Below are 25,103 nucleotides of genomic sequence, written 5' to 3'. Positions count from 1 at the left end.
CCAATCCTAAACTAGTTTTCCCAAGTAAATTGCCAACCCTGCCCATCTTTGATGCTTTAGAGAAAAGAAAACAAAAAGAAGCAAAAAACAGAATACATCAAGGGAAAGGAAGGGGGAAATTTCCTTTTGACTCCCAGCAGCTGACCGAATGAAGCCCTGAAGATGAGATTTTAAGAACATAAAATATTAACTGGAAGGGATCCCAGGGGCTGCTGCCGCACTCAGAGTCTCACCAGCACAGGCAACCTCATCATACAATCCCACTCAATTTTAATTATGATATCAACATTCCAATTGGTCAACCCAGGTAAGACTGCAACTGGACACTTGGCAATTAAAAAAATCCCTCTCTATCCTCACCTCCAGGAATGACATTATTCACTCTGAATGTATAATTAAAGTATCAATTAGTACATGTTTCTCTCAGTTTTTCAAAGAAAAATAAAATCCAGTAAACAGACTTCTGTATGAGTTACACAAGTCACTGAAGTCAACCCAGGGGCAACAAAAGCAATGTCCTTTTATCACCAAGATTTTATTGGCTCTTGTTTGGTGTTCAGTACATAGACACACCATGAACAATTTGTATAATTTTTTATTCTTGTATATTTTTACTCTTTTAAAAAACCATTATTCCAGTGACTTTTCATCTTAACTTGTGTTGACAAACTGTCCTTTAAAATTGGACATGATGTACCAGTATCTTGAATACTGTCATATGAAGTTAGATCTGCTATACAGAAAGTTCCACCTATTCAGGGCTTGTCTACACTTACAGCACTGCAGGAGCACAGCTGCACAGTTGGGAGTTGTGCTGCTGTAACGCTTAGAGAAGATGCTACCTATGCCGACAGGAGAGTTTCTCCCATTGGCGAAGATACTCCCCCTCCCCAAGCAGCAGTAGCTATGTTGATGGGAGAAGCCCTTCCATTGACATAGCTCTGTCTACACTGGGAATTCGGTTGGTATAACCACATCGCTTAGGAGGGTGGATTTTCCAAACCCTTGAGCAACACAGTTATACTGACATAAGTCTGTAGTGTAGACCAGGGCTCAGTAACATCACACTCACTACACACCCAATAAAGGTTTCCAATCTTTCACAGCACAGTTACAACGTTATTGACAAAAATAAAACTACCACTACTAAAAATAAGTCACAGATAATACACAATTCTGAAAGGGAGATCCAACACCAAGGAGCAGTTTCATAACAGAAGTAACTCTATAGACACAGTGGATACAGATATGTAAAATGTTAAGACATTTTCAACTTATGATTCCAAAGTTTGATCTGTGTCATGCCTCATTTAACAGGATATAAAAACTGTCCCTCACAGCCTACGGAATGTTAAGTGTAATCAGAATTTCAAAGTCTCTCCCTAATCTAACATTCCATTAATTTCTGGCTACACAGAAAACAGACAACCAGTATCTGATTTTACATCTTTAAAAAAAGAAAGCAGCATTTACACTTATCTAATTATGTAAAAAAAATGGGATGTGGCGGGACTCCCTCCTTTTAAAAAGTGTGTTTTCTAGAACTACTAAAAAACTTGCATTTACAAAATAGTTGATAAAAATATTCCTCTGAATTGTACAAGGAAGGTAGGTACTGGGACCACTGATAAAAGACTTGGTAGAGATATTACTGAGACTTGGCTTCTTTCTCTCTTGCTGCATCAGACCCTGGAGCCTGAAAAAGGGGAGGAGAAATAGAGAACATTTAGTAGAACAGTTTCCTGAAATTCTCAACGTCTTATTTCACACACAAGATCTAACAGTAAAAGAAGTATGGTAGCTTCAAAAAGATTTACAAATCAGGTATATTTTAGAGCAAAATTCATATCAAATGTGGAGGATAAATGATCACTTACCGTATATACTCATTCATTAGCCTGTTCGTTTATAAGCTGACCCCCCCAAGATGGATAGCTAAAAACAGTATGACCCTTTCATAAACCGACCCTATATTTCAGGGGTTGGAAAACTTTGGCTCCTGGCCCGTCAGGGTAAGCCACTGGCGGGCCGGGACGTTTTGTTTACCTGGAGCGTTCCCAAGCATGGAGCCCGTCAGCTCCCTGTGGCCACGGTTGGCAGCTCCCATTGGCTGGGAATGGCGAACCACAGCCACAGGGAACTGAGGGGCTCCAGGTAAACAAAACTACAATGTATTAGATATTCAATGCAATGATTTCATAGAGTTTAAAATCATCAAATTTTGGTGTAGACCCATTTATAAGCCGACCCCCGCTCTTTGATGCGTCACTTTTTAAGAAAAAAATATTCGGCTTATGAATGAGTATATATGGTATTTTTTAAAGTCTTCACGCATTTTGATTCATGAGCTTAACCAATCATTAATGAACCAGTCTCAGTTCCCTTTGATAACATTCTACAACACAAATCAACTTAAAGTGAAATGTAACTGACTCAAATTTTAGGAAGTCTGCTCCTCATATTAGGAATTTAAAAGGTTAACCGGTAAGTATTAGTTTTACCCGTTAACCTGTCTTAACCGTTCAGCCCGGCGCAGCACCAGCCAGCCCGGCCATACCGGCTGAAGGAGCCCTAGCCCCAACCGCGCAGGCAGGATCGGCCCCAGACGTTTAAAACAAAATTTTTTGTTTAAACGGTTAACTTTTTAAACAGTATTACTGATTCTAGAATGCATATGAGGTAGTGATGTAAAGCAATTCCAGCTCAAGACAGGCTGAAAGGTGAATGGATTTTTTTTAAAAAAGGAGCCCATTTCATTAATTGATGCCCTTAAAGGTCAAAATACTTCAAGATTTAATGAGTACTCTCTCTCATACTAGGAAGCTTAGATCCTAGGGAATAGCATATCTTTAGAGAAGCAAACGTTTGAATGTGTTATTCCACACTGCACTATTTGCATTGTTACTTTAACTATTTCAAGGTTCCTAACGTGTTTTAAGACGAAACGTGATCATGTCACAGTATTCTTGAATTTAGAAGTCTATCTCTGCAGATATTTAATTAAATATCTCGACTGAGTAATAGTGGCAGAGCATCTAGATCAGTGGTCTCTAATCTTTTTACATCCAAGATCACTTTCTGAATTTAAGGGCAACCTAGGATCTACCCTGTCCCTTCCCTGAGGCCCCACTCACTCCACCCCCAACTCTCTCCATTGCTTGCTCTCCTCCACCCTCATTCACTTTCACCAGGCTGGGGAAGGGGGTGCAGGCTCTGGGCTGGGGGGTTTGGAGAGTGGGAGGGGACTCCAGGCTGAGCCTGCAGCAGGGGGTTGGGGGGCATGTGGGTGCAGCGGGGGGGGGGGAAATCAGGGCTGGGGCAGAGAGTTGGGATGCGGAAGGGGTTATGGAGTGCTGGCTCTGAGAGGGGAGTTGGGTGTGGGCTCCTGCCAGGCGGCATTTACCTCGGGCAATGGCACAGCTAAGGCAAACTCTCTGCCTGCTCCAGTCCCACACCACTCCTGTAAGGGGCCAACGCGCCCCTGCGGGGGGAGAGACGTGGCTCTGCGTGCTGCCCCTCTCTGCAGGCACCTCCCCCACAACTCCCATTGGCCACAGTTCCCTGTTCCTGGCCAACGGGAGCTACGGGGTCGATGCCTGCAGAGAGGGGCAGCCTGCAGAGAGGGGCAGCCTGCAGAGAGGGGCAGCCTGCAGAGCCATGTGCCTGCCCCCCCCAGGCAGCAGGGGCTCGTTGGCCCCTTCCGGGAGCAGCGCGGGGCCAAAGCAGGCAGCCCTGCTGCACCACTGGAGATTGCAATCAATTGGTGACCACTGGTCTCGATCAAGCCAGTATTTTGTCCCTTAACTTCAAAATAATGAATTCATACAAGCTTAGAACATAAGAACAGCTATACAGGGTCAGACCAATGGTTCATCTAGACCAGTATCCTGTCTTCTGACAGTACCCAATGCCAAGTGCTTCACAGGGAATAAACAGAACAGGTAATCAATCAAGTGATCCATCCCCAATGCCCATTCCCAGCTTCTGGCAAACAAAGTATAGAGACACTTCAGAGCATGGTTTCACATCCCTGCCCATCCTGGCTAACAGTGATTGATGGACCTATCCTCCACGAAGGTATCCAGTTCTTTTTGAAAGAATACATCTTGACAGATAAATTTATGCAGTAAAAATGCAATGAGCATTATCTTTAAAATAGGACTGTCAAGTGATTAAAAACATTAACAGTGCGATTAATCACAATTAAACAACAGAATACCATTCATTTAAATATTTTTGGATGTTTTCTACATTTTCAAATCTATTGATTTCAATGACAACACAATACAAAGTGTACAGTACTCACTTTATATTTATTTTCTATTACAAATATTTACACTGTAAAAACAAAAAATATTTTTCAATTCACCTCATACAAGTACTGTAGTACTAACTACACTCAACATGTCTACACTTAGTAGTGGATCAGCACTGCTGTAATTGATGCAGCAAGTGCATCGATTTAACTGTGATGCAGCGATTTTAACTGAAAACATGCTAAATCCATGGGAGGGCACTCACCCATCGATTTGTGTACTCCATCTCTCCAAGAAGGATAAGGGAAGGCCACAGGAGATGCTCTCCCATCGACAGAGCATAGTGTAGCCACCGTGGTAAGTGGATATAACTACGTCAACTTCAGTTACGTTGTTCACTTAACTGAAGTTGCATAACTTAGATCGATTTACCACGGTAGTGTAGCCCAGCCCTGAAACTGACAGGTAAGGTACTATCTACTGAAGGTAAAGGAGACCCACTAGCTGCGTGTGCGCATGCATGTCCTGCTCATAGTGTGACAGGGGGAGGTGCACATGTGCAGTTCAATGGGCACTGCTGAAGATTTCCAATCCCAGGCACAGGGGGCGCTGCCACACCTACAGCGGAGTACCCATAGGGACATCATCGCTTGAAGAACAACTGTTGCATTCAACAAATACTATTTCTGACCTTTGTTTGGCTAATCAATGTATTGAGCCTACTGACACCAAGTCAGATTAATATCCCACTGAGATGAACGAAGCAGTTGACATTGCAGACAGCCTGAAAATAGCTCTAAAAAGTCTTCTTTTGAATTTGCATCAGTTATCCTTCTAGAGTATTTCTTTACAACCATGAAGACTAGAAACTATTAGAGATTTTCAGATCAGTCAGAGGACAAAGCCACTGAGGCTGGTTGAAAATTTTCTGTCAGCTATTGGGAGGGGAGGGAGTTGGTTAACATAATGGAATTTTTGTGAGATGTTTCTCACTTTCTGCAGAAAACATTGTTTTTTGACTAGTTGTAGCATTTCACGGGTTGTAGTTTGCTCCTTGTGTACTCACTCTCTTCCATGGGCTGGGACCCCAGATACACATCTTCCGTAATGCACCAGTCTCCTCTCTGGATGAGGGCTGTATGCAACATGAAGTTCCTTGCCATCGTGCATTATGGGAGATGTACTCCAGCTGGGGTTCACAGCCCAAAGAGATGGGGCACATGAGGAGCAACCTACAACTCCCCTGAGGCTCTACTGCCACATTTGACTGAAATCTTTTCATTTTGAGCTTTTAGTAAAAGCTATATTCCATGGAAATTGAGTTATGAAAATGTTTCTTATTTTTCCACAGGAAAAGATTTGAATGAATTTTCACACCAGTTCTGGTAGCTATATATCTTCCATTAAAGTTAATAGAAGATGCATGGCTAAATCCCCTAAGCTGCTGTGAAAATCTCAGCAACATACATTTATATCTTAGATTTTGCAGAAACTAAATCTGATGTCTGATAGATGTTTAGATTAACTAGTGCATTACATTATATGAACTCTTCATAATCAAGAACTAATCTTTTGTCTAGGTTAAGACTAAAGCTACTACTATACCTCCACACTGTTAATTTCTCCATTTTCTGCAGGCAACTTGTCCTTTGTTTCTTCTTGATTAGTCCCCTCAATCTGTTTTCCTTTTGGTCCTTTTTTCCCCTTTGATTGAGCTTTCCTGTCCTCAGATTTATCCTACAATTAAATGAATGTAAGAATTTAGATAACCTTTTAAAACAAGTTGGTTACTAATTCTCAATATTACCAAAAAAACCTCAGAAACTATATACTCCATAACCAGTGAAGGAGGTTTCCATAGATATATAGAAAAAAAATCTCTCCGTTCCAGAAATAAGAGAGTCAAACTGGGATCAGAAACTAAAATATTTGTAAGAAGGTTAGTAGTGGTTTCTCAGACCCCATAACTACCTCTACATAACCAGTATACAATTTGATGAATGGCAACCTGTTTGAGAGGCCTAACACTGAGGAAAATACATGCTGGAAGACAGAAGTGAAATGCATTGGTAGAATTGCAGAGAGAAGCTTGCAAAGTCCATGACTTGTCTATGCTAATATTGTAACAAAAATAATAATTAGGGCTATCAATTAATCGCAGTTAACTCACACCATTAACTCAAAAAAAACTTAAACGGGATTAAAAAATTAATCATGATTAATTGCAGTTTTAATCGCAAAGTTAAACAATAGAATACCAATTGAAATATATTAAATATTTTGGATTCTTTCTACATTTTCATATATAGTGTATTGTGTTCTAATTGAAATCAAAGCGTATATTTTTAATTACAAATATTTGCAATGCAAAAATGAGAAACAAAAGAAATGGTATTTTTCAGTTCACCTCATATAAGTACTGTAGTGCAATCTCTCTGTCATGAGAGTGCAACTTATAAATGTAGGGGTTTTTTTTGTTGCATAACTGCACTCAAAAACAAAATAAAACTTCAGAGCCTACAAGTCCACTCAGCCCTACTTCTTGTTCAGCCAGTCGCTCAGACGAACAAGTTTGTTTACATTTACACGACATAATGCTGCCCACTTCTTATTTATGTCACCAGCCCCTTCATGCTTCAGCCACCATTCCAGAGGACATGCTTCCATGCCGATGATGCTCATTAAAAAAAAATGTGTTAAATTTGTGACTGAATTCCTTGGGGGAGAATTGCATGTCTCCTGCTTTGTTTTACCCGCATTCTGCCATATATTTCATGTTATAGCAGTCTCAGATGATGACTCACCACGTTGTTCATTTTAAGATCGCTTTCACTGCAGTTTTGACAAAACACACAGAAGGTACCAATGTGAGATTTCTAAAAACAGCTACAGCACTCGACCCAATGTTTAAGAATCTGAAGTGCCTTCCAAAATCTGAGAGGGACAAGCTGTGGAACATGCTTTCAGAAGTCTTAAAAGAGTAAAACTCCAATGCGGAAACTACAGAACCCAAACCACCAAAAAAGAAAAATCAACCTTCTGCTGGTGGCATCTGACTCAGATAATGAAAATGAACATGTGTTGGTCCGCACTGCTTTGGATTTATCGAGCACAACCCGTCATCAGCATGGACACATGTCCCCTGGAATGGTAGTTGAAGCATGAAGGGACATATGAATCTTTAGCACATCTGACGCACAAATATCTTGGGATGCTGGCTGCAACAGTGCCATGAGAACGCCTGTTCTCACTTTCAGGTGACATTGTAAACAAGAAGCAGGCAGCATTATCTCTTGCAAATGTAAACAAACTTATTTGTCCAAGCGATTGGCTGAACAAGAAGTAGGACTGAGTGGACTTTCAGGCTCTAAAGTTTTACATTGTTTTATTTTTGAATGCAGGTTTTCTTATACATAATTTTACACTAAGTTAAACTTTCACAATAAAGAGATTGCACTACAGTACTTGTATGAAATGAACTGAAAAATACAATTTCTTCGCGTTTTTTACAGTGCAAATACTTGTAATAAAAATAAATATAAATTGAGCACCATAGCTTTGTAATCTCCATTGTAATTGAAATCAATACATTTGAAAATGTAGAAAACATCCCAAAACATGTAAATAAATGGTATTCTATTGTTGTTTAGCAGTATGATTAATTGCAATCAATTTTTTTAATTACCTGACAGCCCGAATAATAATGTATGGTGCTTCTGAAATAGAAGGGCTAAACACATCAAGCTTTATCCTCTTTTTATAACTTAATGGAAGAAATTTAATAATGCATTAAAATGTTTTCAAGAGCACATTCAACAGTCAGCTGACATAGGCTTTATATTTTTTGCCCGAACTAGTATGTTAAGCTAGAGGTTTCTTCTGACTCAATGGAAGTAATATTTTCATTTAAAAAAAAAAAATTCAGTACAAACTTCCCAACAAACTTTGTATCATTGAGTTGCATTCTAACGAACGCTTCAGCTGATATCCACGGTTTGAAAATATTTAATATAGCAGCATGGAGTTAATATAAAAGAACAATTTAATACTTTTGTTTAACAACATTAATTTTATTGATGCCATTAACTATAAGTGAACAGCAGATTAAGACTTGTTCTTGTGTTTAGACAAAAGGACTAAGGAATTCACTGTTAATAATGCTGTATTAATAAGAAAAGAGGCAAAGGAGAGGATGCAATACCTTCATTTATCTAAAGGATAGAATTTTTAACTAGGACACTACTATACTTCAACACTTTGCACAGCCATTTATTTACAGAACAGTATTATGCAATAAGTACAGGATTTATCAGGCAATTGTTATTATATACACAAATACTATAAGTAAACTGCAGCAGATGGGTTTCTAGACAGAATAGCCATGGGAATGAACATATTTATTGGGAATATTAGCAAAATTTAAGACATACATATTTAGCCATTCTTCACAGCTTTCCTACTTTTTCATTTCAAACATTCAATATTATATAAATTTAATCTAAAAGGCTTCTATACACAAAATCTTCATGCATCTCTATTTCTAAAATTGAGGTCAAGAGAAGAGAAAAAGTCATTTTTTTAATTTGAAGATTTATTAATCATGTATAGTGGGTAAAATTATGGCTGAGAACCCAAATAGACTGTCTCAGTTCATTTGCATACTGCAAGCCTACTGGTTAGAACTGTCACATATAGTCGTATACTTCCTTCACAAGTACATTTACAGAAAATACTATCAGAACACTAAATTATTTCACAGCTGCAACTTAAGGACTTTATTTTACATAGCCAAGATTAAATTCACTAGAAAATGGGATATTTTCCGTATTTCACGTGTCTATGTATTACAGAGTGTCTTCACCAGATGAACTATAGGAGCGCAGCTGCATCAGTACAGCTCTGCCAATACACATGCCCTGAGTTAATACTGAACTCAATACGAGTCCAAAAACCATTTTGTAATGTTAAACCAAGAATTTCTATGTAGTCTTTTAAAATGCAAGTACATACACGCTTTCCCGTTCAGGCAGCAATAAAGATATGAAATATTTTTATCTGTAGTTGAAATCTGCCCTAGATCCAGCGGTATCATCAAACCAACATTGGACATTGGTGTGTCGACCAAGCCAGACACGGACAGTCTGTGCCATTCACAGGTGTGTCTCACTCACCTTTGCTGTTGCTGCCGCCGCCTTTTTTGGCTTGGGCTCGGCTTTGGCGGGGGCAGGTTTCTGGAAAGAGAAGCAGGTTTAGTGCTCGCCCCTCACACAGCGCCTAGGAAGGGGCAGCCAGGGGATGTCTATACTTACAGCTGACAGGCGCGCAGACCGCCTCTTGGGCTAGAAGGGGAGACAGACACAGCGTGAGAGTCGGATCCCTGCCCCGCACCCTCCCCGGGGAGCCCGCGCGGGGAGCCCGGCACTTACCTCCTCCCGCGCCTCCGCTTCGGCCGCGTTCACCTGCAAACAAACACGCACAGGAGAAAAGGAGGACTTGTGGCACCTTAGAGACTAACCAATTTATTTGAGCATGAGCTCACGAAAGCTGATGCTCCAATAAATGTGTTCGTCTCTGAGGTGCCTCAAGTCCTCCTGTTCTTTTTGCGAATACAGACTAACACGCCAGCTCCTCTGAAACGCATAGGAGAGTGATCAGCCAAACGTGCGCAAGCGCAAAGCCCAGGTTTCCTCCCCCTCCCTAAAGGCGGTCACGGCTGAGTGACGTCAAGACACACGCCCCTTCCCGCCGCCGCGTTCGGATTTCGAACCCCGAGTGCCGTCGCGTTTAACGGCTACAAAGAATTCGAGTGACGCAGCAGCCGCGGGTCGGGAGAAGGGCCCCGCGGTCGCTCAGCGCCGAGATAGGCTGGCGGGTCCGCCTGGCGTCCCGGCGAGCCCGGCAGGAGGGGGGCGCTGATGCTCCGGGCGCCATTTGACGCAACGGCCCCCGAAGCGAGTGTCAGCCGAGCCCGGCGAATTTGCGGGCGGCGAAGCGAGAAGCCCGGGGTGAGCCCGGCACCGCAGCGTCCGGTCGGCGGCTCGGTGCTGTGGGGAGCGGCTTCAGCCCGCACCTTTCTCCTCGGCATGACGCGAGGTGACTCCGACCAACAACTCGCTGGTGCAGCTGAGGTCTCTGCTGCTTCCCGTGTTCACTCGCTCTCAGCGAGCGGCTGCTGCCTGTGCGTGAATCTTAGTCTGGCTGCGCAGTGGTCGGAGCCCGCCCTTCCCCCATCCCAGGAGCGCCAGCGGTGCTGCAACAGGATGCAGCCGGATTAGGGGGGAGGGGGCGCGTCCCATTCACTGGCGGCCGCGCGCGCCCATTGGGCCGAGCCTCCCGCGGGGCTGCTTTCGAATCACAACAAGCCCCTGGGGCGGGCCCTGTCGCTCACTCTAGGACGTGGGGCGTGGCCCATCACTCCAGCAGGGGGAGGGGGATGAGCACCCACCTGATTGGTCAAGGTCTCTCACATGGCCACGCCTTCCGTCCCGCTTGCCCTCTATGCTGGAGCAGGGATGGGGCGGGTTTCTGGTTGGGGAGGGGGGGCGGTTGGCGCATGCGCATTGCCAGGAGGCGGAGGAGTCCGGTGGGACAATGGCGGCCGCGTGCGCGTTGTAGTAACGGTAGCTCGGTGGTGGCTGCGAGGGGTGGGTGATGGCGGAGAGCGGCGCGTGGCTGCTCGTGCTGAGTTCGGTGTTTCTGTGCAACCTTCTCAAAATCCTCCTGCCCACCTGCTCCTCTATTGTAAGTGACGTCAGCGCGCCGGGATCCTTCCTTAGCAACCGTCAGCCCGCGCTCGCGACAGTGGCCGTAAACTCCCGGCTGGCGGCTCGGACGCCGGAGACGCTGCCGGTGTTTCCCTCCCTCAGGGACCACAGCCCGGCTGCGGCGCGCGCGCCCCTCGGGAGCCTGGGGCGGCCTGGCCGGGGCACTGGCGCAGGGAGCCCTGGGCGGGCGAGAAGCTGAGCCGCGGTCTCCTGAGCCCAGGCTGGGACCTGAGCCCCGGGGCCAGCTGCAGGCACCTGGGAGAAACGGCCCCGGCCCTGGGGCCTGGCTGGCAAAGGCCCGGCCTGTGCCGCTGTCCCGCGCCGAGCTCGGCCCTATCGGGGCCGTCGTGACTCAAGGGTGCGTAAAGCGCTTCGTCCCACCCCAGCTTTTCTGTGCTCTGGTCTCAGGCGACTGCTGCCACTGCCAGGCTTTGCCCCTGGAAATGGCACCTGGCTCCCTGAGGCCAAGGACCCGTCCTAATGGTAGGTGCTCGTTAAAGGCCTGTGCAGGAAACGCCGCTCGCCCAGGCCGGGTTCAGGGTTTTATCAATTGCCAGTAACCCGAGCGGAGAGCTCATTTAGAGTCTCAGAAAAACTGACCTCCCTCCCCAGACATTCCTTGGTGGCTCTTAGTGACCAAAAGGGCCTTTACAGGGACCTCGTATGTTAATCACTGTTTCGTGTCCAGCCACAGATTGTACTCCTACAACCTCATCCATAAAATTGCATAAATTGAACCTATTATACTCTTGGGAGAATTCTGTGCACGCGTAGAATTCATTTGCCCCCCCCCCCCCCGACTTTTTTTTCTCTACAAAAAATACATTCTGCTGGGCAGGTGCTGCAGCTACACCTTTCGCCCACTGGGGCTGCCATGGCACCAGACTAGAGGGCAGCCAGCTCAGCGAGCCTGGCTCTGCCCATTGGGCCAGGTGAGGAGGCACGATGTATGGGGGACAGACAAAACCAGTGTGTGTGGGGAGGAGATTGGGCTGCTGGGGGGGTCACGCAGGTGGGTTCAGAAGGGCTAGTGGGGGGATATATGGATGGGGGCTGAATGGTAAGGGATGCATAGGGACTAAGGGAGGAGGCGTGGGGGTGCAGGGACACATGGGGTCATGGGTGGCAGATGTGCCTGACTGAGTGGGAGAGGCTAGGGGTCGGCCAGGGTCTGCATGGGGGAGGCTCCTCAACTCCCTAAAAATCTCCTTTCCCAAAAAATCACAACTGTTCCATGCTTCTCTCATACACACCCACCAACCCTCCTCACTTCTAGGCTCCTTCCCAGCAATTACTTCCTTCTCTTTCAGCTCCTCCATTATCCCTGACCTCCCCAAGCCTTTGCACTGCTTCTGAGGGGTGTGGGAAATGTGGTTCTGTATTTTAATTAAAATGAATAATTACTCAGAGTTCTGTATTAATTTGCCTAGTAAGGAAACTATTTGTCAAAAAACATTTCTTGAATTTTTTTTTGGTCTGTATTGTTACAGACATACTTGCTGACAGGGATTTTGAAATAAATTACCAAAATAATTGGAACTTGTGTGATTATATTGTTAATTAATTTGTCTAGTAAGGATCCATTTGTCAAAAAACACTTTCTAAATCTTTTTTTGTCGTCTGTATTCAGTCATTCCCCCATCAGGCCCTATCCCCATTATTTTTAGTAAAAATCACAGACAAATCACGAGCCTGCATGAATTTGTTTATTGCTCACAATCTTTCTGTGACTTACTAAAAATAACCGTGACAAAATCTTTAACTTTAAATATTATCATCCTTCTGAAGTAGCTATTCAGCATTATCATGAAAGACGTAACACTCTATTTTATCGACAGTATTTTAGAAATGTTTAGAAACTATAGAGCTGGGGTCACCAAGCGATCGATCGCAGTCGACTTGTAGATCCTGGAGACTTTCCCAGTCGATTGTGATCTCCGGCCACAGAAAGTCTGGCGGTATAGCAGTGCTGTTGCTAGGGCAGGCTCCCTGCATGCTCCAGCCCTATGCCATTCAGAAGTGGCAAGCACGGCCTGGGGGGGAAGGGGTCTCTGTGCGTTGCTCTTGCCTGCAATCGCTGCCCCTGTAACTCCCATTGGCCAGGAACGGTGGCCAAGGGAGCTGCGGGGGCAGTGCCTGCAGAGGGGCAGCACACGGAGCCATGTGCCACCACCCTGCAGGGGCACGTTGGCCCCTTCTGGGAGTGGCATGGGGCTGGAGCTGGCAGGGAGCCTGCCTTAGCTCCGCTGTGTCGCCGACTGAGGTAAGTGCCGCCTGGCGGGAGCCCGCACCCCAGCCCTGAGCCCTCTCCTGGAGCCAGCACCCCGTACCCCCTCCTGCACCCCAACACTCTGCCCCAGCCCGGAGCCCCCTCCTGTACCCAAACTGCCTTCTAGAGCATGCACTCTTCACCCTCTCCTGCATCCCAAACCCCTGCTCCAGGCTCAGCTCAGAGCCCTCTCTCACACTTGGAACCCATCAGCCCAGAGCCCGCACCCCTTCCCAAATCCCTGCTCAGTGAAAGTGAGTTGCGGGGGAAGAGTGAGCAACAGAGAGAGCGGGGGGATGGACTGAGCTGGGTGGGGTAGATGCTGGGTTGCACTTAAATTCAAAAAGTGATCTTGTGCGTAAATAGGTTGGAGACCACTGCTCTGAAGAATAAGTCCATATAAACCCAAAATTCAGATTGTGGATTCTCATTTTAAGTTAGGCAGAAAGATACACTGCAAAATCTCCCCACTCCCCCAGCCCATTCTTTTTATCTCACAATAATTAAGTAATGGAACACTTTAAAGAGGTATACTGAAATTATTTTAGAAAAATCAACAAACTATATAAGTAAAAAACTTAGAAGACCGATGTCATCATTACTAGTTGCAGCTCTGTTTTCTTTGTGGTGTTTGAGTGACCCACCCCCTGAAGTGTTAGGCTTTTTGTCCTTAACTTGTTTTGGGATGGAATCAAACAATTCTACTCTTAGATAGGCATGGAGCAGCACACCTGGTTCCCTATCAACCACTTATTACTAAAGGTTGACTTGGTTTTGGACACTTGTGTTTTCTCCTTTCAGGAACCTGTGACCAGGGATATTGTGTAACAGATGCCTTAAAACAAAATATATTTATTTAGTAGTTGGAATAAAGCACAAAGTTACAAGAGTTTAAAATAAAGAACCTGTACATGTTTGTCTTATGTAGAGTACTACTATCCCAGAAATTGTAACTGCAGCACTCTTAGCTTCTTGAGATGCCCCACTAGGTCTCTTGCTGGTCCTCTCTGACCCTCCTTTAGCCTGTGCACTTTTATCAGCCATATTATTTCCTCTCCCTTTTCCTCCTGGGTTCTTTACAAAAGTCAGTAAATGCACGGTAATGCACATTGGAGGGAAAAAAATTCAACTACTCATAGAATCTTGTTAGGTGGAAGTTAATTATATCAGCTCAGGAAAGTGATCTGGGTTTTATGGTAGCCAGCTCAATGCACCTCTTCCAGTGTGGATATAAAAAAAAAACCCAACAACAGCAAAACCCTAACCAGATGTTAAGATGCACGGGGGATGGAATGGCAAATAAATTGGAAAATGTATAAATCAGTGGTGCACCTCAGCTAGAGGACTACAGCACTTTTCACCTCATCTTAAAAACAATAGTGCAGAAATAGAGGGAATTCAGAGAAGACAAAATGATTAGGGGCATGGAAAAACTTATATGAAGAGATGGGGATTGCTTAGCTTAGAAAGACACAAATCAGAGGGGAGATGATACAAGTTTATAAAATAATGATCGGTACAGAGAAATGTTCTCCCTGTCTCAATACCAGACAAGGGCACAGTCAATGAAATTAAAAGTTAGCAAATTTAAACTGGTAAAAAGGAAATATTTTTTCACATAATATGTAATTAAAGCATGAAACTCATTGTCACAAGAAGTTGCTGAGACCAAGAATTTAGCAAGATTCAAAGAAGGACCTAGCCATTTATATGGATAGCAAGGAATCAGAATTATAATACTTAAAGGTAACAAGAATTTTGGAAGGGATAGTAAATGTCATGCTTCAGGGGTTAAGCCAATTTTTGACTACTAGAGAATAAAATGAGCTATGAAATTAGGTTGGTGTAACTGTCGCTCAGGATTGTGAAAAATCCAGAAGCAGTTAAACTGACCTGGCCCAGTGTAGACAATGCTAGGTTGGCGGGAAAATTCTCCCATTGACCTAGCTATCGTCTCTTGGGGAGGTGGATTATCTGTGCCAACAGAAGAACCCCTCCAAATAGTGTAGGTAGCATCTTCACTGATGTGCTACAGCAGTGCACGTGTGCTGCTGCAGCATTTTAAGTGTAGACAAGCCCTTAGTGACTGGGCCTCAACACTCAAACTCCATTTCACAGCTTAACAGAGAACCAGAATTTGTTGACATTGAGGCTATGCTGCAGTCTATGTATTTAATCAAGATTTTTCTGAGGGGTGGGAGTAAAGATTAATTTGTTCTGTGAGGTTGTTGAGTCCTTTAGTTGATATTGTAAATTTATTCTGTGGTATAAGTTTTAAATTGTACAAGTATATAGAAAGTATGGTATTTGCTCTTCTATATATTTAGGAAAATAAATATATACTAAATTCTGACTAAATAGCTGGTTGAGTTCCTTTTTTTTTTTTTTGGTTTTTTTTGTAGATATCCAGACTGCTACAGAAGGATGCAGAGCAGGAGTCCCAGATGAGAGCTGACATTCAGAACATGAAGCAAGAACTCTCAACCATTAGTATGATGGATGAGTTTGCTAGATATGCCCGACTGGAAAGAAAGATTAACAAAATGACTGACAAACTTAAAACTCATGGTAGAGTGCAATATTTGCCACTTGTTCAGTTTACCTAAAAACACATCTTTTTCCAAGTATGTGTTTTTATTTTGACTGTATTTGACCTTATTTGTAGAGCCTTTCACTTTTTTCTTTATCCCTAAGCAGTGGTGTCTCTGGTTTTTTTTTGTTTTTAAGTTTGAGGGCTTTATTAATATTGTTTTTTATTTCTGTTGTACATAATACTAAAGGGGTGGGATTTAGAATCTCCCCAAACTGCAGCAATTCAGAGAAAGAATTCACAAGGAAACTGAGGCAGAAGACAAGTTTTCATTTTCTATGTCTGAAGAAACACTCCAGTCAGTCAGTACACCTAGAATTTTTTAGTTCAAGTCAAAATAGCAGCGTGTCTTTAAGACATGAAAGTGAGCTAGTAAGGCTTTGGCTTCATTGCAAAAAGGTGTTTTTTTCTTCAGCAGGATAATTAATGCATGTTAGCAGTCCCTTTGTAAAGTCCTAATGGAGAAAAGGCACTGACTGGAGATTTTAGCACAAGCTAATTAGACATGGTCAGTACTATGCCTCCTGCCTGTGGTTGGCCTCACCTAGTTTATCTCTTGGTAAAACTACAGTGCATTGTCTCTACAAAGCTGTTTAATAAAGCTTTTGGCCGCTGGGCCACCATGTTTAAAGATATATTCTTTTTGGTGGTTTCCTTTACATTGCTCTGAAGCATCACAGTGGTTGAAACTCAAATTGAGAAAACAGCCTTTCTTGTCAGACGTAACTATTTGGACTAATCACACTAAAATGATTTTTCATTTTGAATGAGATTCATTCAGCTGGGCAGGAAAGTATTCTTGACAACATTCCCTGAGCCCAAATGGTTAAAAAAAGTCAGTGACAGAATGCCTAATGCAATAGTCTGTGTCTGCTAAAGAGATTGCACTGTCCCTATGGAAAAGAGAGTACTCTCGTTTGTGTTTAATCCAACATAAGTTTTCATAGGTCAGCAGCCATAGAGATTCCCTTTGATTGGGGATAGAACTCTTGGTTACACATGACATTTCTTAGTCTGGTGAACCACTATTTCAAACATTCCCCAGAGTAGCTTTGGTTAAGGAAGTAGGTAGCATCTTACTCGCAGAGGGATACTCTGTAGCATACACTGATATTTTGGACGATGAAAAGAATGCCTATGTTTTCCAATAATAAATTGCCAGAGACAGCACATAAATAGGAGTATAATTTTTGAACAGAATATTTTCATTTGGAAAGTGAAATGTTGTTAATTCACCAGTTTGAGCTAAGCACATTTACTGTTATATAAATAATACAGATGGCAATATTTCTTTTCTTTTCACAGTGAAAGCACGAACTGCTCAATTAGCCAAAATAAAGTGGGTGATAAATATTGTATTCTACATTTTACAAGTAAGTGAACACTTTATTACGATGGATTATTAAAACAAATACTTACAATGATATTTTACCATTCGGCAGCTATTGGCTAATACTTATCTATGTCTGCACTACAGACCTAATAGCGGCACAGCTGCACCGTTGCAGCTTTCCCACCAGCCGGAGAGAGCTCTCCCACCAGGATAATTAAACCACCCCCAATGAGCAGTGATAGCTGTGTTGGCAGAAGACACTCTCCTGCCGACATAGCGCTGTCCACACCAGCGCTATTGTTGGTGAAACTTAGGTTGGTCAGCGGTGTGGGTTTTTTTTTCACACCCTGACCAACAAAAGTTTTGCCAACAAAAGTGCTAATGTAGATAAAGCCATAGAAGTGTATCTGACATTCTGACTATATGTAGCATGGCAAACCCTCTCATCAGTAAAACACTTATTTCCAGGGAGAGAGGATATTGCTAATGGGGGGGAAGGGTGGTATTTGTGGGGAGGAGGGATTTTTGAGTTTGATTTAAAGTCTGGTCTGCTGTTTTCTGGCTTTGGTGGGAGAGGAGGCTTCTTGCCTTATCTATTAAGTCATTGCTCTGTTATTTATGTCAGAGGCAGCTGGAGCCCAGGATAGGTGCTATCTATCTTTGTAAACTGGGCTGGTAGCCCTGCCTGTTGTTAAGGTTGCTTACACATTTACAGTTATAAGACCCTGTTTTCAGTTGCTTATAACTTTACCAGACTTTAACTGTTTGGACTGAAATTTTCCTTGAAAGAGGGTTTAGATTCATTTCTTGAATAGTTCAGATTTCATGCCAATTCATTGTTTTGTCTCTCTGCTGAGACTGTCAAAAAAGGTGACCATTAGAATCCATTGTGAGGTGTTTTTTTTTCCTCTCTTGATGTGGACACCAGTCTAGTTTGTAGCAGACTATAACCATCAACTCAGTTTATCCTGGTTGAAAAAAATAAAAATCCATCAGATTGTAACAGCTTTTGATCACTGTTTATCAGGGCTAAAATTGACCCAGCACCTACAGGTAAAAAGCACCATTTTTCTATGAGCCATCCAGTCCCCCAAGAGACTGTATTTTGATGTTGACATTTTAATATTGTGTGTCTAGTTAAGATGATTAAGTAGCATTCAGATTGTAACAACTTTTTGTAGTTTTATGGGCACGGTCTTACATTTGTAAGTTTAACTGCACTTCATAATTATTCATATTTTAATTTACTGCCACAAAATAGAAATTTGAACATACTTTTCATGTGTTATTGTCCTGGCTAATGAGAATTTTCATTCCAGGCTGCCTTGATGATCTCACTAATTTGGAAATATTATTCTGAGCCAGTTACTGTGCTTCCAAGCAAATGGCTAGCCCCACTGGAACGTTTAGTAGCCTTTCCTACAGGAGTGGCAGGTAAGATTGTGTGTAAAATAGAATACATTTCTCTTCTCCAAGTGTATGTGGATTCCAATAGTATAACGAGAAAGGGCACATGGAGGATAAAAATGCTTTCCTTACCTATCTTTCTAATAACAAAGAGAATTTTAAACTACAGTCTTTACTGAGCAGGCTTCTGGGCCCTACTGCAATTTTAATATTAAATAACGTTAAAAATAAAGGCCTCTTTCACATTATGGGAAATTTGAAAAAAGTGATTAGAGACAGAACAGCCTGCTCTCAGCTTCCTTTGCTGAAGGAAACATGATTAGGCTGCATGGGGGCCTAGACACAGAAATGCATTGTAGTGTTTCCCTTCTTGGCTTTAATTTTTTTACGGAAGTAAGTTTAAGCAATTCCTGAAGCCTCCCTGGATGTCTGGTCTCTTCTACAAACCTCATTCACCATATTTCCATTTGGGATATTCCTTTCTGGGCCGTTGGCCATTAGCAGAACCCTGCCTTTGCTTCTGAGAGAAACTGTATGTATTTCCTTTATTATGTTAAAACTAAAAAGATGTTGAAAGGAATTTATGTAGGGAAAATAAACTAGAGATCAATTTTAAATTAATAGAAGCCAAAACCTCACATTAGATTAGAGTAATCATGTACAGGTCATATATAAAGTGATCTGAAATGAATTTAGAAAAGTAATGCTCGAGGGCCCACTCCCACTTCCACTGAAGTCAAGGGGAGCTTTACATTGACTTTGAAAGATTCGGTGTTTAGTGAGAGACCTTAGCAAGGTGTTGGTAGACAGTTTAAAAGGTGTCAAGTCTAAACTTTTGCCTACCTTAAAAAATACTATATCTTTCCACATTGTCTTCCTGATCTTTGAAAATCTATCATTTTGAAAACAAGAGCTTCAACAGAGAGGTAAAAAAATGCAACTTTTCTCCAGCACTACCTAACAGTAAATTCAAGATTCAGGGTTTCTCTGAGGTCTCAGATCCATGTTTCTGAATGGAGACCCTGACTGCTGTATACTGACGAGCTGAGCAGATGGGCAGACTGCAAGGACAATATAACGCGTATATATTTGCCCACAAGCTAAAACACAGATGACAGGTTTTACTTTAAGCCTATATGTGCCAATGGTGTCCTCTTCAAAGGATTCTAAATTATGTTGCTATCTTTTTAACACTTAAAAGCTTTCTTGAGAATGGTCCCTATTCACCATGATAACTTGCTGAGACAGGACTGTTTCTGTGGTGCTGGGAAGGATTAGTCCTTGAAAGGCATTTACTTAAACAATACATAAAGCTTTGAACAGTTCTGTTCAATTTTCTCTCTCTCATCCTCTTCTTTTGTCTTAGTTGATAATCATGAGGGAAGGCTATTGCTCTTGATAATGCTTCTAAATTATGCTGCTGCCAGTACAGAAACATTTAAAACCATTGAAAAGAATAGTTTCTCCACCTCTATCCCAAGGAAATAATTTTCATTTTTTAAACATGATACTGAATTGACATAGCATAAAAATGCAGAAACTTTCCAAAAAATATTCTAAGCCACATAATGAACTAAAAGCTCATCCAGAATCTTTCCCTTTGTTTTTTATTTTGCTTTGCCAGCCTAAAGTGAATTGTGGAATGTGATTGGTCAGTGTCAAGCAGCTTTTGTGGGATGCCAAGAAAATCCAGCTTTTGATTAAAAATTACTGTTCTACTTTCTAAGAATTTGGCACTTTTTTTTAAACTTGTGTGCAGCAGTACATTCACTTGGAAACAACAATTCTCTTTAGTTTTGTAATACTTAATTTTTAAGGAGTATTATCTTTTTCTTTTTGTTTACTTACCACTTTATTGTTGCTGAACTTCCTGGTGTCCTTCAGTCTGGAAACACTCTATTCTGCCAAAGATAACTACTGTATGTCAACACTGTTGGTTTTAGTGGGAAGGCCATTTAAAACAGTAGCACAAGAGTATCTGGAGGGAGGGTCCAGCAGTGACGGAGTTAGTAATTTTTCCCCGGTATGCATATTTAAAACATCTCTTTAAGAAAATAGAGCATTTTCAGGAAACGTTCTTTTTACCCACCTTGAATTTTTTTTTTTAATTTAAAAGGAAGGTTCTACTGTGGTGCTCCCTTTCTACTTCACCTTTGTCTTCAACAGCAAAGTTATATATCTCTAATCATACAACAGGTATGTTTAGAAGCTGCAGGATATGTATGCCACCCATTGGTACATACATACTGTACCTCTCATTCAGTACCGTCTCCCTGACTTTCAGATTCTCTCAGAATTAGGTATAAATACTTTATCCCTTGATTTCTTAAAATTTTCATTTTTGAAACTTCCTGAGTTACTTACCAGAGTTAGAGATGTGTGTTTGAGAGTTACTGATACAATGATGCACATCAGGTTTTTCTCTCTCTTCAGGGGGTGTTGGAATTACATGCTGGCTTGTCGTCTGCAACAAAGTTGTGGCCATTATGCTTCACCCTTTCAGCTGAGAAGGAATCCCAGAATTCTAAACTGCATTTCCGTTATTACAGTTAGAAAGTGGAGTCCTGGAGTCTTTTACAAGAGACAAAATACAGAGCTTGCACTAAGTACTTCACTCCTGGTGTATAAAGGGGGAAAGCCCTGTCCATCTAAGGAAACAATTGTTGTATACAATGTAATAATTAAGCATGAATTAATGTTCATCTTTTTTTATTTCAGTTCAATATTTATCAATAAGCTTTATTGGTCATACCTTCTTCCCTTGACTTATCCCTCAAGTTCTTAGTCAATAACTTTTAAAGAATAACATTTCTTTTGATAAACGCCTCATTTTTGTTGTTGATGGCTAGTATATACACTGGTTAACTGTAGAAACAAGAATTTGTCATTACAGTTTCACTGAGAATCAGTTGCAATGCTGGATTAACTATAGCTTTTTAAGGTGAATTACGGAGTGGGTTGGGAATTCTTTTGGGGCTTTACTATTTCTTTGGCAGAAGTATGGAGACTGCTTCACATAATTTTCTTTCGGTGGAGTAGGGAGATAGATTTACTGCTTGCTTATTTTAGAATGCGATTTCCTGACTTTACCTTGCGGACTTCAGCATTTGTGGGCTGTTTTAGAAGATGCACCACTGATTTAATTGAAATCTAGAGTTGTTCCCTGGCCCTCTCTCAACTGCCAAATATGTGGTGGCTGGCTACTTGTTCCTGTCTGCTCCCAAATGACAATGGAGACCCACTTTCTTGAACGTATTCTATCTCCTCTCCCAAATGGCTCTTCCTAGCCCCAGACCTGATTCTCCCTGTCAAAATACTTCTCTTCCCCCTATCTTGAGGGAATATCACTGGGGTCATGCTCTGGTCCTGAAGTCTCCTTTTTTCCTCCTCTTTCTGTCTTGGCCCAGGAAGAGGGAGAAAAGCGGTAGTCTCAAAGACATGCCAGAGCATGGCCCCAACTTGTACTCTGTTGGGAAGGAACGATGTGGCCAGTCTCTTCCTGTTTCATGGTTGAGGAGGAGAAGCAGGAAATGTTTAAACTTCAGAAGGAAGCGCAATCACTAACATTTCAAAATATTAGAGCATAAGCTTTCGTGGGCTACAGCCCACTTCTTCGGATGCATAGAATGGAACATATATATATACACACACACACACAGATAAGTTGGAAGTTACCATACAAACTGTGAGAGGCTAATTAGTTAAGATGAGCTATTATCAGCAGGAGAAAAAAAACTTTTGTAGTGATAATCAAGATGGCCCATTTAGACAGTTGACAAGAAGGTGTGGGGATACGTAACATGGGGAAATAGATTCAATATGTGTAATGAATAGAGACTGGGAGTGGCTGGGTCATTGCACATATTGAATCTATTTCCCCATGTTAAGTATCCCCACACCTTCTTGTCAACTGTCTAAATGGGCCATCTTGATTATCACTACAAAAGTTTTTTTTTCTCCTGCTGATAATCGCTCATCTTAACTAATTAGCGTCTCACAGTTTGTATGGTAACTTCCAACTTATCTGTGTGTGTGTATATATATCTTACTATATGTTCCATTTGATGCATCTGATGAAGTGGGCTGTAGCCCACGAAAGTTTATGCTCTAATAAATTTGTTAGTCTCTAAGGTGCCACAAGTCCTCCTTCTCTTTTTGCGGATACAGACTAACACAGCTGCTACTCTGAAACATTTCAAAATATGAGTAACATCATCTTCCAGGATAGCCCAAGACAGTCTGCAAGGTAATAAAGTAAGTCAGGGACTCGGATTTCTAAGTAATAGAAAATCTTGAAGAAAACGGTAATTAGCAGAGGAAAAACTTTACTTTTTGGAATGAATCCTCTTTTCTCCAGTGCTAAGCTACAGTAAACAGGCTGGATGCATATGGTCCTGCAGGGTAAGGGACCTCCCTACTAACCTGCTGAACAGTGATAAAACTGTTTTGCAACTGCTGGGCTACACTGTCCACTGCCCATGTCATTCCTTTCCTGGAGGGCCAATGGTCAGTGGATTTGCAGAGTCCCTGATCCACAAGCCCTGCATGCCTCTACACTGGCATGGAAAAAACTCACGCGGAAAGGGGCACATAACACGCCTGTGTAAGTTCCAGGAACGTTGGCTCACCTGCTTGCCCGGTGCAATGGACCCGCATCTGTTCCACTACATTCAGCTCCCTTCATAGTCCTAGAGGGATGTGCCTGATTCTCATCCCCCGCCCCCAGATGAACGCTTTGTTTAGGAATGAATTCTTAAGGTCATGATATCTGTTCTGTGTGTGTGCATGAAATGCTTTTCTTTGTATGTGAATTTTTAATGTGTTTTTTTATGTTGGTTATGTTGAGTCTGTATTAATATTTATGCATTAAATATGCAACACCAAGAAAAAAATACAGGGATTGAGAACCGGTGTGCATGGTTTCTTTATTCATTAAATAGGTTGTTCATGCCATATTCATTTTAATTAAAACTTTTGAAAAGATTAACGATCATTTTATTGGAAGATAATTGGTAGTTCCTATCTAAGGAGATAAACGAGGAAACAGTGCATTACATACACAAACTTTGAGGCACTAAACGTAGATTATTTTAACCATACTATTAACACTGGTCCCCTGGATCAGGGGTGGGCAAACTTTTTGGGGTTGTGAAAATGTATGGAGGACCGGGTAGGGGTGTGCCTCCCCAAACGGCCTGGCCTCCTCCCACTTCCCGCCCCCTGACTGGCCCCTTCAGAACTCCCAACCCCCCCGCTCCTTGTCCCCTAACTACCCCCTCCCAGGACCCCACCCCTTATCCAACCACCACCCCTGACTGCCCCGATCCCTATCCACACCCTCCCCCCAACAGGCCCCCTAGGACTCCCATGCCTATCCAGTCCCCCTGTTCCTCCGCCCCATCCAACCAGTCCCTGTCCCCTGAGTGCCCCCCAGGACTCCCTGCCCCTTATCCAACCCTCCCACTCCCCGCCCCCTTACCATGCCGCTCAGAGCGGAGGGAGCTCGCAGCCCAGAGTGCTGGCAGTGCATTGCGCTGAGGCTGCAGGGGAGGGAGGACAGCAGGGGAGGGGCCGGGGGCTAGTCTCCCTGGCCAGGAGCTTGGGCCGGGGAGGACAGTCCCGCAGGCCATAGTTTGCCCACCTCTGCCCTAGACGCATCTGCTGATGCTCAAAAGTCTTGCATTTCATTTGTTTTGAAGTGAAAGAGCAGCAAGACCAGTAGAAGCAGCATCTTTTTCCAAAAGAAAAGCTGCTTTAGCAGTAGATTTGTGTTGTCTGTTTTGGTTACATTTACTGGGCCAAGTGTTGCTCTATTTATTCACACAAGTAATCCTATTGATTTCTTTAATTAACCTCCTTGGGAGAGCAAGAGCAATGAAGTTTTGGCTCTGAGAACTGTGAACAAAGGTGTTGGTTTAAGTATTTTTTGAATGTGACTGCTCCATATGCTGGGTATGGCTATAATCACACAAAAGAAATATTTCATAGATATTCTTTCCACATGCATTTTTGATGACACCCATGATCTTTGAAGTTTTTCATTGCAAAGTTTAATCAAAGTATCTTATCTTTAGGAGAAAAGCTATCAAGTACCAAGAGAAATACTATTATGTGAACACATGCAGAGTATCTTAATCCTGAAAAGTGATTGGAATCTGTTACAGGATAATTAATGTTTACGCAACTGTTTTTAAATGTCCTTGGCTTTTTTGAAAATTAGGAAAAAAAATGTGTCTTTGATTTTTCTGACCCTTGCTACATATCTGAAACATCCTACTTTAAGTGACTGTACAGATTTTAAAAAACCAAAACAGTAAACAAAGGCAAGGCTACTTGAGAAGTGGGCATCCCCTACTTTTCCAAAACTACATATTAGGTGGGCAAAATAGTGCAGACTTCATCACCTGAGTCCAGTGGTTGGGGTGGGGTGCTTTGAGGAATTCTAACTTTCAATGGCAACAAATGAAGCTTCAGAGCTTTCTGG

The 25,103-nt window shown here is 42.5% G+C and overlaps 2 protein-coding genes across 3 annotated transcripts; one reads left to right on the top strand and one right to left on the bottom strand.

The window, feature by feature from the left end:
* Positions 1-516: 516 nt before the first annotated feature.
* Positions 517-10,615, bottom strand: HMGN1 (high mobility group nucleosome binding domain 1). The gene is made up of 6 exons (XM_048866718.2): positions 10,327-10,615; positions 9,683-9,715; positions 9,566-9,595; positions 9,428-9,487; positions 5,862-5,993; positions 517-1,696 (listed from the first exon to the last, which is right to left on the bottom strand). The coding sequence occupies exons 1-6, from the start codon at positions 10,339-10,341 to the stop codon at positions 1,649-1,651; spliced, it is 318 nt and encodes a 105-aa protein (XP_048722675.1). The 5' UTR covers positions 10,342-10,615; the 3' UTR covers positions 517-1,648.
* Positions 10,616-10,807: 192 nt separating this feature from the next.
* Positions 10,808-21,712, top strand: GET1 (guided entry of tail-anchored proteins factor 1). Of its 2 annotated transcripts, none has more exons than XM_048866653.2 (5): positions 10,808-10,997; positions 15,692-15,857; positions 17,185-17,252; positions 18,532-18,646; positions 21,053-21,712. In XM_048866653.2, the coding sequence occupies exons 1-5, from the start codon at positions 10,908-10,910 to the stop codon at positions 21,124-21,126; spliced, it is 513 nt and encodes a 170-aa protein (XP_048722610.2). In that variant the 5' UTR covers positions 10,808-10,907; the 3' UTR covers positions 21,127-21,712. The 2 variants fall into 2 exon arrangements, with proteins under 2 accessions (XP_048722610.2, XP_074988809.1); XM_075132708.1 differs by lacking the exon at positions 10,808-10,997 and adding an exon at positions 11,380-11,503.
* Positions 21,713-25,103: the final 3,391 nt, after the last annotated feature.

This window comes from Caretta caretta, chromosome 1 (genome assembly GCF_965140235.1).
Source record: "Caretta caretta isolate rCarCar2 chromosome 1, rCarCar1.hap1, whole genome shotgun sequence".
Classification (NCBI taxonomy): Eukaryota; Metazoa; Chordata; order Testudines; family Cheloniidae; genus Caretta; species Caretta caretta.
The sequence above is the reverse complement of the archived record's forward strand: the minus strand, read 5'-3'. Positions and strand labels throughout refer to the sequence as shown.